The sequence below is a fragment of the Melanerpes formicivorus genome, unplaced genomic scaffold, assembly GCF_026170545.1.
Source record: "Melanerpes formicivorus ecotype bairdi unplaced genomic scaffold, bMelFor1.0.p_v2 SCAF_13, whole genome shotgun sequence".
Classification (NCBI taxonomy): domain Eukaryota; kingdom Metazoa; phylum Chordata; class Aves; order Piciformes; family Picidae; genus Melanerpes; species Melanerpes formicivorus.
Window position 1 is genome coordinate 682,855 of NW_027142365.1, and position 17,635 is coordinate 700,489.

The following is a 17,635-nucleotide window of genomic DNA, read 5'->3' on the forward strand; positions in this document are numbered from 1 at the left end:
GGTGGTGACAGGTAAGACACTAGGAGATTTTGAGCACTGACTGAGGAGTTGCCAGGCTCTGCCAACTTTCATTTCCTCTGGAAGGCAGTGGTACAAATATAAACCTACTGTCCAGGCTGGAATCCAGTGATGTCTCTGAATCCACATCTTGCAGGCACTCCACCTCCACCGTTCGTCTGCAGACTGCTTGGCTGGGCTGCAGCGGCGTGGTATGAAACCACATTTAGTTATCCATTGTAAGCATCAGGCTTGAGCTCAAGGAGATAAGAGAAATGTCAGGCCAGAAAGCAAGGCTTTGTGATTCACAAGGTGTCACATGCTTCAGTTCCTTGACTGAAGTTTCTGAAATGAGAACCACCTGCTCCTGTAGGACTGCAGCATCTCTCCTTAGAAAGCCAAGCAGCTATTTCAGTAGAGTCTGGGGGGGAAGCCACAAGAAAGAAATTCTGCCAGAAGCTTCAGCAGCAGTCCTGTGAGACCAGAAGGGAAGTTCAGCAGATCCTTTGGAGTCTGAGAGCCCAGCAGAAGGCTGCTAGGTTCTAGCAAAATGAAGACAAAGCAGAATGAAAAAGAGATGAAGAAGAGATGAAGGAAGACAGTGAAAAGCAAGCAGCAAAAGGGCAAAAGAGGATGGTGTTAAGAAGCATCACAGTGCAGCAAGCAGAGTGTGACTTAGCAGTTGATCCACTGGGCAAGAGGTCAAGCAGCTAAATCCCAGTGCACCCAGCTGGTGCTGTGACAAGAGCATCCCTTAAAGATGCTGCTGCTAAACAGGACACTGCCACGTGCAGTGCCACTGCTGAGTGTGGAGAAGCACTGACACTGCAGTGCTTTGTTTTCATCTGTGGTGGCACACCAAGAGCTGGAGAGCAGAGCTGATCTGGATCTGTGAGTCAGGGCTGCAACCTCTCAGTTTTCAAAACAGAGCACCCAAGACCTGGCCCACATCAGGCAGTTATGCACCGAAAGCCAGCTCAGAAACATCTGCAGAGGGCCAGCTTGTGACACCCTTATCTAAAGCAGCACTTGGCTCTTGGATGTCACCACACTTGGCTACACCTGATTAGGTGAACTTCCATGTTTTCCAGGGGTGTTTGGAAAATAAGAAGAGTAGAAAGGAGGATGATGTCCAGGAAGAAGGAGAGGAGTAGAAGCTGGCCTCAGGCAGTACATAATATTTGGGTAGGAGGTGCTGAAAGCATACAACTGCTGCTTTCAATTCTAATTGCAGCAGGATTTAAAGGAATTGTAATTAATACAACGTGAAAGCTGGGATGGAATGGCCTGGCACAAACCGAGCCTGTGGTTAGTTTAAACATCTATCACACTGACCTCTCGTAAGTCAGGGTCAGGAAACAATGAGAGGGCAGGCGAGTGTGGTGCTGGTGTTTGCTGACTGGCTGCTCGAAGGAATGCTGGAAGAATGTGCCAAGAATCTGCTTTTGTCAGGGAAAAAGAGTTCTTGTTTTCGAGGAGACTGACAGATCCTCAGAGACGCAGGGGAGAGAGCTGGCACACAGGTGAAGAAGGCTAAAACCAGCAGCAGGACTTCCAGAAGCTTCTCCAGGCTGGAAATAATTGAGAGTGGTGGGAGAGGCACAGGGCATCGGCTAAGGAAGTGCACCCCACAGACAACCAAGCTGCAATCCTGTGACTGACTTATACTGCTGAACACTAATTCTGGTAGAGCTCTGGAAAGTAACCGAGAATAGGAGAGAGAGAAAAGTAGCTTTGAGCTGAGACTTGATTAAAAACACTGATTTTGAGCTTTTACTATGCCCACCTTTCTCCTGACAACTACTGCACAAACATCAGAACTACTTTGTGCCTTTCAGCCAGCCATGAATGCAGGCACCAACACATGAAAGCTTAACTGCATATTTTAACCCTGATTTTTAGAGCAATCCTGGTCCCATGGCTCTGAGTTGACTTAGCTCAGAAGAGCGATGGCAGCTTCCCAGGATCTCTCACCTTAGATGAACCTATAGACAAAGGATCAAACCATCAGTGCTTGTTTTCCTGGGGTGCCTAATGAGGAGATTTCTGAAAATATGCTGGCCAAGAGCTTTTGCAAAGCATTTCAAGGCAGAGGAAAGGTTTGAAAAAGCCAAACCCCCTCCAGCTTCTAAACACTTACAGAAGTGCAAGTTTGCAGCTCCTGATCCATTGGCTACCAGTTCTGCTGTGCATAAACCCAGCACATCTGCTGGGACACTGCAGTGCCCTAACACATCAAAGCCACCTGAAGGAGTGGAAGCAGCAGCTCCTGTCAGTGGCAGCAGGAGACATTAGCCAGGCCTCGCTGCCTTAGTGTTTCACATCTCTTGGTAGCATAATGGTGATTAAACCTAAACATGGAATCACCTACTTCCTTGATTTTCAAGTAGCTTCCCACCCACACAATGACTTTGGTTGGAGCCAGGGGCTGGCAAGGCAATGGGAAGTTGGGAAGGGTATTTTTGGACCGTGAAATGCACATTTATAGAGCAGTCTGGGGGACAAGAGTGAAAGCCAGCAGAGGGTGAACAAAACTGGGTCTGGAAAGAAGCTGAATCAAGGTGGTAGTGGCAGTCAGGGAGGGCAGCACAAACCCTCAGGAGGAGGGCAGGGATGTCTGAAGGTGTTCATGACATTTTATTTAGAGCTTGTTCTTGTTGGAAAGCTAACTCCTACATCTTTGCAGTTTGAAACTGCGGTCCCATCTGCTCTGAGACCGAGAGCTGGGCTTGGAGAATGCCAGGACATCTCAGCAGCATGCTGGGGCTGACACTGGTAGCTGCTTCACCATCTCTTCTCTGCCGTGGGAGCCTCCAAGGCTGAAGGGAGCACTATTCTGAAGGGGCACTCAGGCCACTGGTAAGCCAGAGACTGAGACAGACCTTCTCATTCCCAACCCAACCCTTCCAACAATGGCAGGGGAAAACACCACTGCAAGGCTCCTGTCCCTAGGCTGATCCTGTTACACCCACAGAGGGTAAGGACCACTTGGAATAACAGCCATGTTGAAAATGATACTGGGTTCATGCTGGCTGTATATGGTCCCTATGCAGGGCTAAACTATGGCAGTGTTTCTGTCACCCAATGACCCCTCCCCAGCCAGGACAGAGGATCAGGAAGAGGAGAGAAGAGCCACAGCTTGAGATGAGAACAGATTTCATAAAGCTACTACACAAACACCAACACAGAAATGAACTGTATGAACACTTAGCCCAGCACACACAGAGCAATCATAGACAAGAAAGCAGCCCTCACCAGCAGCTTGGTAAGCCAGGTCCTCAAGGGGTGGAGAGGAGGAGGAACTATCCTCAGGCACTTCCCCCCTTTAGAATGATTGTGGTGTTTATGGGATGGGGCACACCTGTGGCCAGCTCAGCTGTCCTGGCTGCTGGTCTGCAGCCCATGGCTGGCCTGGTGCTGTCCCAGCAAAGCCCGGACACGTCCGTCGAGCCGTGGGCTAACTAAAATCTGTGGCTCTGGTCTTGCCAAGACTGGGTGGAGGCTTAACTCGGGGTGTGTGAGCAGCCTGTTGAGCTGCCCTGTGTTTCCCTGGGGCCTGTATGCTACACTCTTTGTCTGCAGTTCAAATACAGAGATGTGCACTCCCCCTTCTTACTGAGTAGCTTTACACATGGTTTGCACAACCTCTCTTGACTTCACCAAACACTGTTGTCCTTCTCCACAGCACAATTTACATGTCTCAGAGGCTGCAGGAGTTGAACAGTCTAAACACAGCTCAAGGGATGGAGAATAACCCCAGCAAATCTGTGCCTGACCGAAGGCTTCAGCCCAGCCTGGGGCAGTGCCACAGCGTGCCTTGACTTGCTCCTTCCTCTCTGCACAGGAAATGTGCTCTCATATTTGAATCTTTATCTATAAATAAATGGAACACAATCAGGAAAATACTTGCTGGCTTTGACTCCAGCTTGTGAGCTGTGTGAAGAAAATGCCAAAACATTTGGAGACATATTTTGGCTGGGATGCTGCAAGATATGGCTGAGGCCTGACAGAAGCAGTTGTGTGCCAGACCTGACCTGGACAAACTGCCTCCTGCCCTTGTCTGAGCACTGGAGCTAGAAATATTGCAGCCAAAGGGGACGTTTGTTGTGCTCATTTGTGTCCTAGGCCACATTCCTCCTCCAGCCACAGCTGGTGCCTAAGCTCAGGGACCAAATTAAAGCATGCTGGGCAGTGGTGGTGGCACACAGCATCCTTTCCATGCCTTGCAAGTGAGTTAGCTTCTTCACCCTGATACTTTTGGACCCAAACTAGAGATTTTTTCCCCTCAAGTGAAGCATGTTCCCCTTTTCTTGAAATCTCCCCTGAAAGTCCAGCAGCTGCCTCCCTCAGTGCTCATGGAGTTTGTGACCTCACTGGTGTTTGTTCTGTGTGTCCAGGTCATCCTTCACCCTGCTCCCGGCACCTGCTGAACTTGCTAATTGATTTCTGCCCAGCATGGACTAAGAGGAACTGGGAGAAATGGAAGTGAAGAGATAAGGAATAGAGTAAAGCCTTATTTTCCATGGGAAGACATAAAGACCCTCAGAAAACAAGACAGAGAGGCAGTTAGGAACAACACTGAGCTCTGTTCAGATGGAGTAACAGAAGTGTCTAAGGTGGCTGATTCTGTTTAAGACACAGAGAGAGTCAGGCTGAGCTGACAGAGCCAGGACTGCCTTGTACACAGCTTGGGCAAAACAGTCCTGGAAGCTTAACCTGAGTGTTTGTAGTCAGAAGCCTAAACGCAGTCAATGATGTTGTGTGATTGTGTGAGAAGCCTTCTGCAGGAAGAGAAACAATTGCAGTTTATTGTGGTTTGCTTTCCCATATGGCACAAATGGGCCCAGGACTAAGCTGGCTCTCAGCAGAAAGCCTTCCATTTCTGCACTCATTCAGCAGGTCATCTCTGATCCATTTGAACATGCTTCCTCTGCTCTCACTGCTGGAGCCACTCCAATCAATGCTATACAGTTCTTAATGACACTTAAGTTTTTAGTCTCCCTGACTCTTCTGCTGCTTATGCTACTGTTGAATATTGCTTTGTACCTGGTCTGATTTTGTCTCTCTGTGCTGGTGTTTAGCTTGTGCTCTTCTTTCCAACAGCACTCGCCTCATTCCAACGTTCCTAACAAAAAGCAGGAACACCACTACAGCAATTCTCATGACAGCCAAACAAATCAATCAACTCAACAACACTTGTATGATTCAGGAATACAAAGAGATGCCCATGCCCACACCAAAGAATTCAGTCATACTTATCCCTCCTTTTTATCCTGGTACCTCTTGTTTTCATTCCATGTGACACTGTTGCATGTGTTCCCTTTCTATCCAGGTTAGGAAAGGTAAAGAATGCAGCTCAGCACTCACACAGGCAGCATAAGAAGGACATTGAGCTGCTGGAACAGGTCCAGAGGAGGCCACAAAGATGCTCAGCAGGCTGGAGAGCCTCCCCTATGGGGACAGGCTGAGAGTTGAGGCTGTTCAGCCTGGAGAAGAGAGGGCTCCAAGGAGGCCTCACAGCAGCTTTCCAGTACCTGAACAGGGCCTAGAGTAAAGCTGGGGAGGGACTTTTTACAAGGGCTAGCAGTGATAGGATGAGGGGGAATGGATTGAAGCTTGAAGAGGGGAGATTTAGACTGGAGATGAGGAAGAAATTCTTTAGAGTGAGGGTGGTGAGACCCTGGAAGAGGTCATGGATGCTCCCTCCCTGGAGGTGTTCAGGGCCAGGTTGGATGAGGCAACCTGGATGAGCAACCTGGATGGTGGGGGTGTCCTTGCCTCCCACCAGCCCAGGTTTGAACTGGATGATCTTTAAGATCCCTTTCAACTCAAACCAGTCTATGAATCCATACAATTGTCTTGGATGCTCCTTCAAAACCTGCCCTTGAAGACTTCAGCCCAAGGGCCTATCATTCCTGGGAAACAAGAAAAGTTTGAGTGCCATTAAAACCTGCAGGGCTGGCAGGGAGTTGGCTAAAGGACATCAGGACGGAACACAGCACAGAAACAGAGTGCAGCTGAGAAAAGCAATCTGGAGAGAAGAGATGAAGAGTGTCAATAGTGTAGGGAAATGGAAAAGTACTGAGAAAATGTGCTTCAAGCTGATTCTGCTCTCTGGTGTGGCTGCCAAAAGGTCTCAGCTACATCCCAGCGTTTCTCTATGCCAATTCAATCACTACAAAGGCATAACATGCATTGTCCAGCAGCAGGGCTGGCCCCTGACTAACCTCACGGCTCCACAGTGCTGACAGACCTGCAGAGCTTCACTAGCAGCAGGACCAATGGATGCTGGAGCTGTAGTAGTGATTCCACGCAATGGTTTTACATCTTGATTAGAAATGAGGTTTTGTTGCTGTTATCAGGCCACGCAGGACCAGGAGAAACTGCTAGCTCACCACACAGAAAGTCATCTTTGTCTCTTTCTGCTGTGGAGAGAGAAAAGGGAAACCTCTTGTGCTGCTCCTGCCGCAAAACTAAAGGTCATCCTTTGAATGGCATCCAACCCTTTTTCTCCCCTAGCATTACAAATAAATTGCTGTCCTGAACTCCAGCACTTTGTCAGTAGCTCATTCTCCAGGCAGCAGCAGAGGGAACAAGCCATGACAGCAAGTATTTAACTAATTGAGCCTAAGTCTCTGCAGGTTTGGAACTCCTTTGTGCTCCAAAACAAGCCCTGGCAGCAGTGAGAAGTTCAGCTGCGGATCCACGTGTTCCCAGGAAGGTACAAAGAAACCTGGGGCTCGTGGATGGACAGACAACAGCAGCCAGGACACCAGGACAGTCCAAGTAAATATCCAAACTGCAGCTGACAATCCTCAAGGGGCTTTCAGAACCTCACCCAGGACTGCTGTCTCCTTTTCCCCTGGGTGTTCTCCAGGCTTTCTGCAAAGTAAGTGACAGCCTTTCTTCAACACATAGCACTCCCTGCCCTCTTTCAGTCAGCTCTCCCCTCCCATCATTTATGGAAGAGCAGAATGTTGCTCTTTCTTAGCAAAGAGTTATTCTTCTTTCCAATGAGGTCTGGAGAAGAAGATGCTCGGGGGAGACCTCATTTCTTTCTACCTCTCCCTAATGGGAGGTTGGAGTGAGGTGGGAATCTGTCTCTCCTCCCTAGTTTCAGGCAACAGGACAAGGGGAAATGGCCTGAAGCTGTGCCAGGGGAGGTTTAGATTGGACACTAGGAAAAAATTCTTTGCTCCAGGAGTGGTCAGGATTGGCCCAGGCTGCCCAGGGAGGTGGTGGAGTCACCACCCCTGGAGGTGTTCAAGAAAGGCGTGGCCATGACACCTGGGGCCGTGGTTTGATGGCCAGGGTGGTGTTGGGTTGATGGTTGGACTGGGTGGTCTTAGAGAGCTTTTCCAACCCAGACAATCCTATGATTCTGTGACAACAGAGCTCTTAGAAACTACAAAAGAGTAAAGAAAAGAGGCTAAAGCACTCCTCTAGCAATCAAAATAATCCTTTGATCTTCATCCCATCCACCTCATTTTATCCAAGTAACAGCTCCTGAGCCACAGGACACCTACCTAAGGCATGTTCAGATTGCCAGCTCACATGTGCACTTCTGAAGAGCTTCTCCAGGATGTGCACACTCTGGAGGAAAGCAGGAAACCCACACCCATGCCATGTAGCAAGTGTCCTCATGTTTATTTGACTCGCTCTGGAGCTGATGACAACCTGCCCCTGCCAGTCCAGAGCACAGCCATGGGCCTGCAGCTGAGCACTTTGCATGGCTTCCCTGGGGGAGCCCTTGGGAACAGTCACATCCAGTACAGAGTTCAGGTTTCCAGGCTTGGTACAACACAGAGGTGAGCAAGCTCCTTCAGGCACCAGGGCTAAGGGATGGAGAGCATCTCCCCAGCCCTCACACTCAAGCAGGAGCTGCTTTGCTGTCTCTCCCTCTGCCTTCCCCTTGCTCTACACAGGCTTCTCCAGCACGCTCGGATCTGGACTCTTGGGGTTGACAAACCAGTCACAAAATGTCTCAGACATGCTACAAAAACCAAACCATAAGTGAGTAATTGTCTCAGTAGCATTAAAATGTCATGCTTAATCAGCTTTAATTATCTGCATAGGAGAACTCAGTGTTAATTTTTTAACTGGTTTGTGTCCTACACAATGAAGAGGCTACCAGGCAGAAATGGAAACCTGCCTGGCATTGTTTTGTCTTGATCCCCACTCAGCACATCAAAGAGGTTAGATCTGGCACACTAGGAGCAGGACATCTCCCATTTCACATCAACAGAGTCTTGTAAAGGTTCATTTTGTGCCAGTGCTCTAATTCAGCTCATCCTGAGAGGTAGAACTTCTGTCTGGCAGAGGCAGGACTGGCCTGTTAGAAATGTACCTTCCTGTGTCACATGGCTCCAGCTGAAACTTTTGATGTGTGGAATTCAAGCCAAACAATGCTCTTGGTTTGGCAGCAGTGTGCCTGACCAAGGCTAAAGGGTCTTCAGAGTGTCTGCTCAGCAAGTTTGTTGACAATGCCAAAGTGGGAGGCTGAGCTGAGACACCTGAAGGCTGTGAGGCCATTCAGGGACCTGGACAGACTGAGAGCTGGGCAGAGAGAAACCTACTGAGGTTCAACAAGGAGAAGTGCAGAGTCCTGCAGCTGGGCAGGAAGAATAAGCTGCAGCAGGACAGGCTGGGAGGGGATCTGCTGGAGAGCAGCCCTGTGGAGAAGGACCTGGGAGTGCTAATGGACAACAAGTTCTGCACGGGACAGCAATGTGTCTTGGGGAGCAAGAAGGCCAATGGGGTCCTGGGCTGCATTCAGAGGAGTGTGGCCAGCAGATCCAGGGAGGTTCTGCTCCCCCTCTGCTCTGCCCTGGTGAGACCTCACCTGGAATATTGCATCCAGGCCTGGACTCCTCAGTTCAGGAAGGACAGGGATCTGCTGGAGAGAGTCCAAGGGAGGGCTACAGTCACTGCCTGATGAAGAGAGGCTGAGAGACCTGGGGCTGTTCAGTCTGGAAACAGAAAGACTGAGAGGGATCTGATCAATGTCTATCAATATCTGAGGGCTGGGGGTTAGGAAGGAAGGGACAGGGACAGCCTCTGCTCATTGTTCCCTGTGACAGGACAAGGGACAATGGATATAAAGTACAGCACAGGAGATCCCACCTCAACATGGGGAAGAACTTCTTCACTGTAAGTATCACAGAGCCCTGGGGCAGGCTGCCCAGAGGGGTTGTGGAGTCTCCTCTGGAGCCTTTCCAGCCCTGTCTGGATGTGTTCCTGTGTGACCTGTGCTGGATTCTCTGCTCCTGCTCTGGCAGGGGGTTGGACTGGATGATCTCCCAAGGTCCCTTCCAACCCCTAACATCCTGTGAGCTGTGACCCTGTGATGCTGAAGTCAATAACATCCTGTAAAACAATCACTTTTGAGTGATGCTGTGCCACAGTGAGGCACATGGATTGCAGAGGGCAGAATGATGGTCTGAGCAACAAACATGCATTCACAGAGAGACATGAGGCAGACACAGGATGAGTCAAAAAGGCATCTTAGGTGGCAGTTTGAATGCTCTACAAAGGCAGTAACTTCTACTTCACAGCTTAGGTAAAAGCTCTCCCTCCTGTAAATATTCATCAGTATCTCTAGAGTTAAACCTTCATTACACTAAGCTGAGGAACAGAAGTCATTTGATCTGCTCTTCTGGGAGATGCTTGAGGGAGTGTAGTCAAATCACTGCTTCACTGCAGATCTTCAGGTGAGGCTGCTCCTGCTTCAGACTCTGTATTTTGCTTTGCCATGCTCGTTGATGACACAAATGTGCTGAAAAACAACACAACACTGGCTGCAGCAGCAGAGTTGGTGACATTATTACTTAGTAAGGCACTGTTAGCAGGAACACTTTTGCTTGACCAAACCAGTGATCTTGGAATTACCTCTCCTGCCCAGAGACCTGAATTTAGTTCCTGGCTCCAGCAAGTTTTTCTACCTGCAATTGCCAGCTCTGAGGTGCAGCCCTGGGGGTACCACAGGAAGCAAAAGCAAGGCTGGCACCTTCCTTCCATCCTTATCTCTCTGAGAAAAGGGGCAGGCAACACAGCAGCAGGAGTCCAAACAGGTCTGGCCTGCAGCTGTGTTCCACTTTTCACTGTCCCTGCACATACTGGGAATGGTGGAGCTGGGAAGCCCCAGGGTCACAGCAGATGGAAGCACAGCAGTCCATACTGTGGCCACAGAGTGGAACACAGAAGTTCCAGCTCAGCCTGAGGAGACACTTCTTGACTGTGAGGGTGACAGAGCCTGGAGCAGGCTGCCCACACAGGTTGTGAAGTCTCCTTCTCTGGAGACTCTCAAGATCTGTCTGGACACATTTCTGGGTGACCTGCCCTAGGTGGTCATGCTCTGGCAGGGGATTTGGGCTAGACGATCTCCAGAGGCCCCTTCCAACCCCCAGCATTCCATGACTGTGATAAGGACCTGTGCTCTTGGGGGGAAGAGACTGGGAAGGAACCACTGACAGCACTGAGCAGTGTCTCCTTTGGACAGGATTCATAGAATCACAGAATTGTTTTGGTTGGAAAAAGACCTCAAGATGACCGAGTCCAACCATCAGCCTACCACCACCATGGCCATCGAACCACGCCCTGAAACGCCACACTTTGGGAAGCTCTACACTCACTGGGAGGATCTCAACCATGGCACCAAGGGCCCAAGAGGAAGCAGATCATGGGGTGTGTGAAACACCTCAGCAAAGCACACAGGGGTTTCCTGCTACCCCTCTGCAAGACACTTACGTTCAGGTCTCTGAAGTGCTCGTTGTAGTCCAAGGCATAACCTACCACAAACAGATCTGGAATCTCAAATCCATAATCTGCATTGAGACAAACAACAAACACCATCAGCATGAGATCAGTGGCAGTCATACAGCCCTCAAAGTCAGGTGCTGAGTCTCTGACAAGCAAACTATAGATCCACCAAGTCAGTTGAGGTCATGTTACTTTTGACTCTCAGCCCTCAAGGTCAGCAGTAGCCCTACAACCAGTTCCTGCTCACAGCCTGCTTGTGGCAGACGTGTGGACAGTCACTGGGGAGCAAGACACCTGTGGCACAACAGGCACAGTGCACTGGGAAGCCAAAATGGGAGCTGAAAAGGTCTGCCTGCATTTGGAAGCTCCATTGGCATCCATGTGTGATGACAAGTGCCTGGTGTCACACTGAATGCATTGGTAACCTTCAGAGGTTTTCCACTGGGAACAGCAAAGAACATTTTGCATACTGTGCTGTCAAAGCACATCAAATGCTTCCCAAATGAAAGCCCCAGCCTTGTGGAGCCATGCACATGGCAAGTGCACGTGGTGTAGCTGGATCATACAACTCACATACTTCAGGCCAGGCAGAGGCTTGTGTCTTACTGAGTGTGAACATCTGTGCAGCATCAGCACCATACAAACCAAGTCTGACTCTTTCCAAACTGCTTGCTTAGGAAAACACAACCATGTGGACACAAAAATAGGTCAGCATAACAAATTTTATAGGTACTCAAGTAAGGAATTCATTCAGTTGTTAGAAACTGTGGGTAACAGACACCTTGGAGTCCTGGATTTAAGTGAGCAGAGGGTCAGTGATTTATGAGAGTGATCTCTGCTGTTGTATAGAATCCATCACCAGGTGTTACAGAATACACCAGGCTAAAACCTGCTCCACTCTAGAAGCTGGCACATGAACTGTGGAACTACCCTTTGGGAAGTCCTTTCGTTGTCTCTTTCATATGTTTGACATCAGTGCACCCAGTCAAAGTTACACTTCAATTCCACATGTTGGAAATGCTACTGCATAAAGGTTGTACAGCCACATGTTTGGCTCACAGCTGAGGTTATTGGGCTGTGAGTGGTGACTTCTCCCACTGCCACTTCCAGCTTCTCAGGACAGCACTTACAGTCTGGTCTGTAGCCGTCAGGCCGAGATGTCCTTTTCACCAACAAGCTGCAATTGAAAACAAAGCAAACCCCACCTGGATTGAGAGTCACCTGGATGGCTTGCACAGAAACCTCTGCCTTGATCTAACACATCTGAGCCATGGCAATCACTCTGCTCCTTCAGCTCCTCCTGACAGCCTCCTGCTGGCAGGCAGGACATGGGGATGCTTCCCCATCTCCTGCCCCACCAGTGCCAGGCTTGAAAAGGCTGAGGGCTCACTGCCACTGCAGAGCAAAACCAGTTCCTGTCCTCTCCTCCACCCTCCTCTCAGTGACTCAGGCAGTGACTCTGCAGAGCTCCCCACACACCACTGCAGGGCTGAACTAAAGCAGGATCTTGGAACGGGAACCTCCCCTGGAAACTATGTTGGGCCAGAGTAATTACTCAGTGTGTCTGTGACTGCTTTACTCACCTTGCCACCTTGATCATCTTGGGCCTGTATTTTTCTATATTATGAAGCAGAACCTTCATAGTCCTTCCAGTTCCAACAATATCCTTACAAGAAGTGACAAAGTGAAAAACAAAGAGAGGTTGAAAGGAGGAAATGTGGGCAATGGCTGAGCAGTTCCACCTCCTCATTCTGCACACACTGTGTTTCCCCAGTGCACTGTGAGCCACATCCAACACAAGCTTACACCTGGGCTCCCACTCTTGGAGACCAGCACTTGCTACTCATAAAACACCCAGGCAGAGGACTGTGCACTCCCTCTTGAAAGCAGCTGTGTTTCTGGCACCTGGGATGTAACACAGGGCTGGAGAGGAGTCTGCTGGGCTCTACAAGGGTGCAGGGATCAGACTTTGCATATCATGCTCAAGCCTGCATGCCAGCATCTCCCCATGCCAGGGCTAAATGAGTGCTCTCCAGAGCTGCTGCACCCAACCTCATCAGAACCAGACCATCAGATACCTGGCTACAAAACTGACCAAGGCACAGACAGCAGCTCTCTGGATGTGCATTTCTCGTTAGCAACACCTTGCCTCTGCTTCCCAGCTGTCCAAAAGCATTAACCACCTCTGCTGTGGCCCTGTTACACTCTGCTGCAGCAGTTAGTGCTAGCAGATGTGGAGCTCCTGGTAGCTGCTCAGGTAGCCAGCTGGCTGTGGCTGCTGAGCTTCTTTCCCACCTGTGCTAAGAGAAGACATTCCACCACTGAGATGTGTCCTTCACTGCACTCTCCAGCTTGCTTCCCACAGAGGCAGCCTGGGCCTGAACTGCCACTCAGAGCCTGCTGTGCTCTCCAACCACCCCAGTCACCTTTCCAGCACTTCAAAGGAGAATCAGCTCCGTTAACTGCGAGAGGATTCGCAGCAGCAGCAGCAGCAGCAGCAGCAGCAGCAGCAGCGAGGCGGCAGACTGTCCCACACTGTCCCCTGCAATGGCCCCCTGGTGATCTGCATCAGTGCCACATCTCTGCTGTCCCTCCCCAGGGCGGGCTGCAGGGCACTGCTGCCCAGCAGCAGACACAGGGCCCTAGGGGATGCCTGAGGCTCCCAAGCAGCCTGTGAACACCCCTGAGGCCGTCAAGCATCCGCAGGGCTGTGCCAGCATTGCAGTGTCACGCAGCTGAGCAGCGCAGGGCACCGCCGCAGCTCATCCACTGTCCCCAAGGAACAGAGCAGCCTGCAGAGCAGCAGCTGGTGACACCACAGCAAGAGCAAACCAAGTGAGGCAGAAGCAAGGACTGCTGAGTGTCGATCAGAGCAGCAACAACGGAGCCTGTGCCATCATGCAACTGCGAAAAGACTGGGAAGTCATTAAGCACATCCAGCCCTGCCCCTCTGCACCCCCTCCCAGCTAGAGAAGGGTAAGCAAGGGCAGGCTCCAGAGCAGAGCTCCACCCTGGGACACCAGGACATCAGCAGCTCACTCACCTCCACGATCAGAACGTTCTGAAAGACACAAACAGAGAGGCACATGGTCACACAAGAGTCACCAACTGAAAGGAAGAGATGCTTGCAGGACAGCATGGTGCATGTGCACACCTCCCACCCACTGGGACACACAAGGAGTTTCCTGCCCCGTGTTTGTGTCCTGCAGTCAGAGCTACAGCTTGGCTCAGCCCTGTCCAGAGGATCCTCTTTGTGCAAGAGCAGAAAACGAAAGCAGGTGGAAGAAATCCAGTGGGATGAGCTTCACTTCATCCCAGTGTGCCCAGCCACACACTAGAGAGTACAGATCTGCTGGTGCTCCTGTCAGGCTGCAGCAGTGATATTGCCCCTCTGAAACAAACGCTCTTCCTCCGCCCCCCAGAAATGGGGATGGCAGCCCAGGATGCACCACCCCCTGTCACACTGGGAGCTCTCCTTTTCTCCTCAAATACTGCTGCTACACCAGGGGTGGTGAACAGTCATGAGCAGCAGCAGCAAGACCTGGGAGCTGATCCTTTTGCTGCAATGGTTCCTCACAGGAATCACAGTATCTAAGGTGACTTCTGTTCTACTCAAAGCAGTAACAAGAAGCAATGTCCATGTCAGAAGAACTAAAACCCTGTTTATTATCATATGCTCAAAAGGATGAGCTCTTACAGGCTTGCCTTAAGCTCTGCTTTCTGAGGTGAAACCTGCTCTAGCAAAGTCATTTGACAAATGCCTCTATGAACAAGTCCTGCACCATGAGGGTGGTGGAGCACTGGAACAGGTTGCCCAGGGAGGTAGTTGAGGCCCCATCCCTGGAGATATTCAAGGTGAAGCTCACAGGGCTCTGAGCAACCTGATCTAGTGGAGGATGTCCCTGCTGACTGCAGGGGGGTTGGACTGGATGAGCTTTGGAGGTCCCTTCCAACCCAACCTATTCCATGGCTCTATCTTTGCATGTATCTCGCAGGCACGTGCAGAGCGCATGTCCCACACGGCCTCAAGACAGATGGTTTCACATCCATGCAGCATTCACCAGACCAGTTCACATTCTACTTCCTTTCCAGCAGGCTTGTTGGCTCTGCTACATACATAACATGGAGCCTTGCCTGACTTCCTTTTCCACCACAGAATCCCGAGGTGGGGAATCCCAAGAAGGATCCAAACAGCCTGGAGAATGTGTGAAGGGAGTGTGCTCGTACACAGCACACCTCTGACAGCTTCTTGAACTGCCAGGTAGATCCTTTCTGAATCTCCAAACCAGAAATGTTCAATACAGATCCTCCTTATTTATACTCCTCCTGCAGCTCCTCCTCACAGCCTTGGTGCTGGGCAGAGAGACACGGCATGCTTCATGCATCAGGCACTGCAGGAACGTGCCACCACACGTGGTGGTGTACCTGGGGGCTTCCGAGAGGGCAAAGCACCTGGCAAAGGTGTGGAGGGAACTGCTGGTAGCAGTTCAGCAGGTGTCAGCACTGGAGACCTCGCTCAGGAAGCCACTAATTTAGACTGAGCTCCACTGCATTCATCTGGGAGGGTGGCTCCTTCCTGGTGTTTTCACAACAGGTCTCACTGGTGGTTATCCTGCCAGGCACTCCTGACTTTCAGCCTCTCAGCTGCAGACACAGACACCACTGGATCTGAAAGACCTAGTTCTGTGGAGGTAAAAAGTCTAAGGCCTCTTAACAACAAAAGCCCAGTGATGCCTGCCTCCAGAAACTTCTTCCTTCAAGAAAGAATGGAAGCATCACAGTCCTCTAGGTAAGCTGAAGAGACCAAAAGCACCTCCAGGAGAAGCTAAGGACAGGTGTGCAGGTGTGACATTTTCTGCATCCCACACCAGGGAGGCTCTCCTCTGGCTTCCTGGATGAAATCCTAAGTAGGAAGAGCACTTCCAAAGACTTGCCCAGGACACCTGGGTCTGAGGCATAACCAAATCATTCAGCTCAGTCAGTGGACACCTGAAGACTGTGTGCAGGAGCTGGGCCTGAACCATGCCCCAGGGAACTTGGGCAGCTGCTGAAATGTATAAATGTTGCTGTGTGTATGGAAACACACAGAGATGTGCTAGAGGGGGAGGACAGAAGGGCTGGCAAAGAAAGAACCTCACCAGAACTAAAGATGGGCATGAACTGCAGTCCAGGGCAACTGCAAGTGCCACCTGTCAAGAGAGGCTGGCCCGATAGCAGCCTGCCATCCTGAGCCCTTCTGCCAGGTCCATGCTCCTCCAACTGCTGACAAGAATTTTCCTCCCAAAGGAAGAGCACAGGTCTTCTAGTGCCAAGCCCCCCTGGTGCAGATGGGGCATCCCAAAACTGGCTTGGCAGAGGGCTGAAGTCTGGCATTAGCAGCTTGTGCCAAAGGCTGGCTGGTCCCTGAGCGAAGGGTAGAGCGCAGCGACACAGGTGGCAGTGCAGAGGCTTTGCCAGCCAGGGCCCAACCCCACAGTGCCCCAGCCAGGCCAGCAGGCAGGCCTGTGACTTGTTTGGCCAAGGGTCTCACTGCCTCATTATCTGAGAGCAAACACACAGTAAGGAAAGATCTGGGGCTGTTTGACCTGACCCTGTTTCCCAGTGGACAGAGCAGAAGCTTTACTCTGTTGTTAACCTCTACCTTTGCAGACAGGTGTATGGCCTCAGTTTCCTCTCCTTCAGACCAAACCACCTCAACTCACCCAACATTTGCTCATGAGTTACATCTTCTATCTTTCCTAGATTCATAGCATGTTTGGGTTGGAAGGGACCTTGAAGCTCATCTGGTTCCCACACCCTGCCATGGGCAGAGACACCTCCCACCAGCCCAGGTTGCTCAAGGCCTCATCCAAGCTGGCCCTGAACACCTCCAGGGAGGGGGCAGCCACGACCCCCACTGCAAACATTTCTTCCTAACCTGCAGTCTCAGTCTGCTCTCCTCCAGCTTCAGTCCATTCCCTCTCATCCTATCACTACAGGACCTTGTAAAAAGTCCCTTGCTTTTGTTCTGCTCTGGAGAGAATCCTTCTCCAGCTGTGGTACCCCAAACCAAAGAGAAGCCTTTTCCAGTGGAGGGGTGAACAAAAGGAGCACCCTGAATGCTCTACAAGGAATCCTCCTCTCTACATGCTGCAGCACAGCATCTCTTAGGAACATGCACCGTCGTCCTGTGCAAGCTGTGAGCCTCCTTTGCCCCCCAGCTCACAGCTGTTGCTTCCTCATTCCTTCCCCACATGCATTTGTGCAAAGGATTCCTTCTGCAGCAGCACAGCAGTGAATATTCATCTTCATGGTCATTCTTTCAACCAAGCTCTTAAGATCACAATTGTCTCTTGTAGTATTTTTCCAGGCAGTATCAGCAGCACCAAATGCTAATTCCACCTTCTGAATCCTGAGTGAAATACTGAGCAGCCCCTGGAGAATAGGCTGTAATGCAGCCAGGCTGGCAGTGAAGGGTAATTAACTGTTTCTGGAGAGAGCTTGCCAACCAGTTATACCTTCCTCTAATAGAATGTCATCCTGTCTGCATTTCCTTATCACAAATGATTCACATGAAGGAAAGAAGATCAACATGGATCCAGAAATGCCTGAAGGGTTTGTCTGGCCACTCACCTGCACAGGGCTTCAGCTGAGGCAGCAGAGCTCATGTTTTTCACTACCTTGAGAAGGAAGGACCCTGTAACTGTCTGAGTAGTACTTATAGAGTGCAAGTAAAGCAGGGGTGGAGGCTCAACCCTCAGAGGCTGAAACACCTTTCTGCTGAGTGATTCACCTGGCTGCTTCTACCAGCTCACTGGCAGGGAGCAGGCTGGTGCAATACAGAACCATAGAACATCTCAAGTTGGAAGGGACCCATAAGGATCAGAGTCCAACTCCTTGC

The 17,635-nt window shown here is 50.6% G+C and overlaps 1 protein-coding gene across 2 annotated transcripts in view; it reads right to left on the bottom strand.

Annotated features, from left to right (window-relative positions):
- The window catches only part of PRTFDC1 (phosphoribosyl transferase domain containing 1), a 54,322-nt gene that overhangs the window by 14,112 nt on the left and 22,575 nt on the right, over positions 1-17,635 (bottom strand). For both annotated transcript variants that reach the window (XM_068145750.1, XM_068145749.1), the window contains exons 5-9: positions 13,799-13,816; positions 12,339-12,421; positions 11,886-11,932; positions 10,744-10,820; positions 6,225-9,772 (exon numbers count right to left, since the gene is read on the bottom strand). In XM_068145750.1, the coding sequence (XP_068001851.1) occupies positions 9,725-9,772; positions 10,744-10,820; positions 11,886-11,932; positions 12,339-12,421; positions 13,799-13,816 (273 nt within the window). In that variant the 3' untranslated portion in view covers positions 6,225-9,724. The remainder of the gene's footprint in view (positions 1-6,224; positions 9,773-10,743; positions 10,821-11,885; positions 11,933-12,338; positions 12,422-13,798; positions 13,817-17,635) is intronic.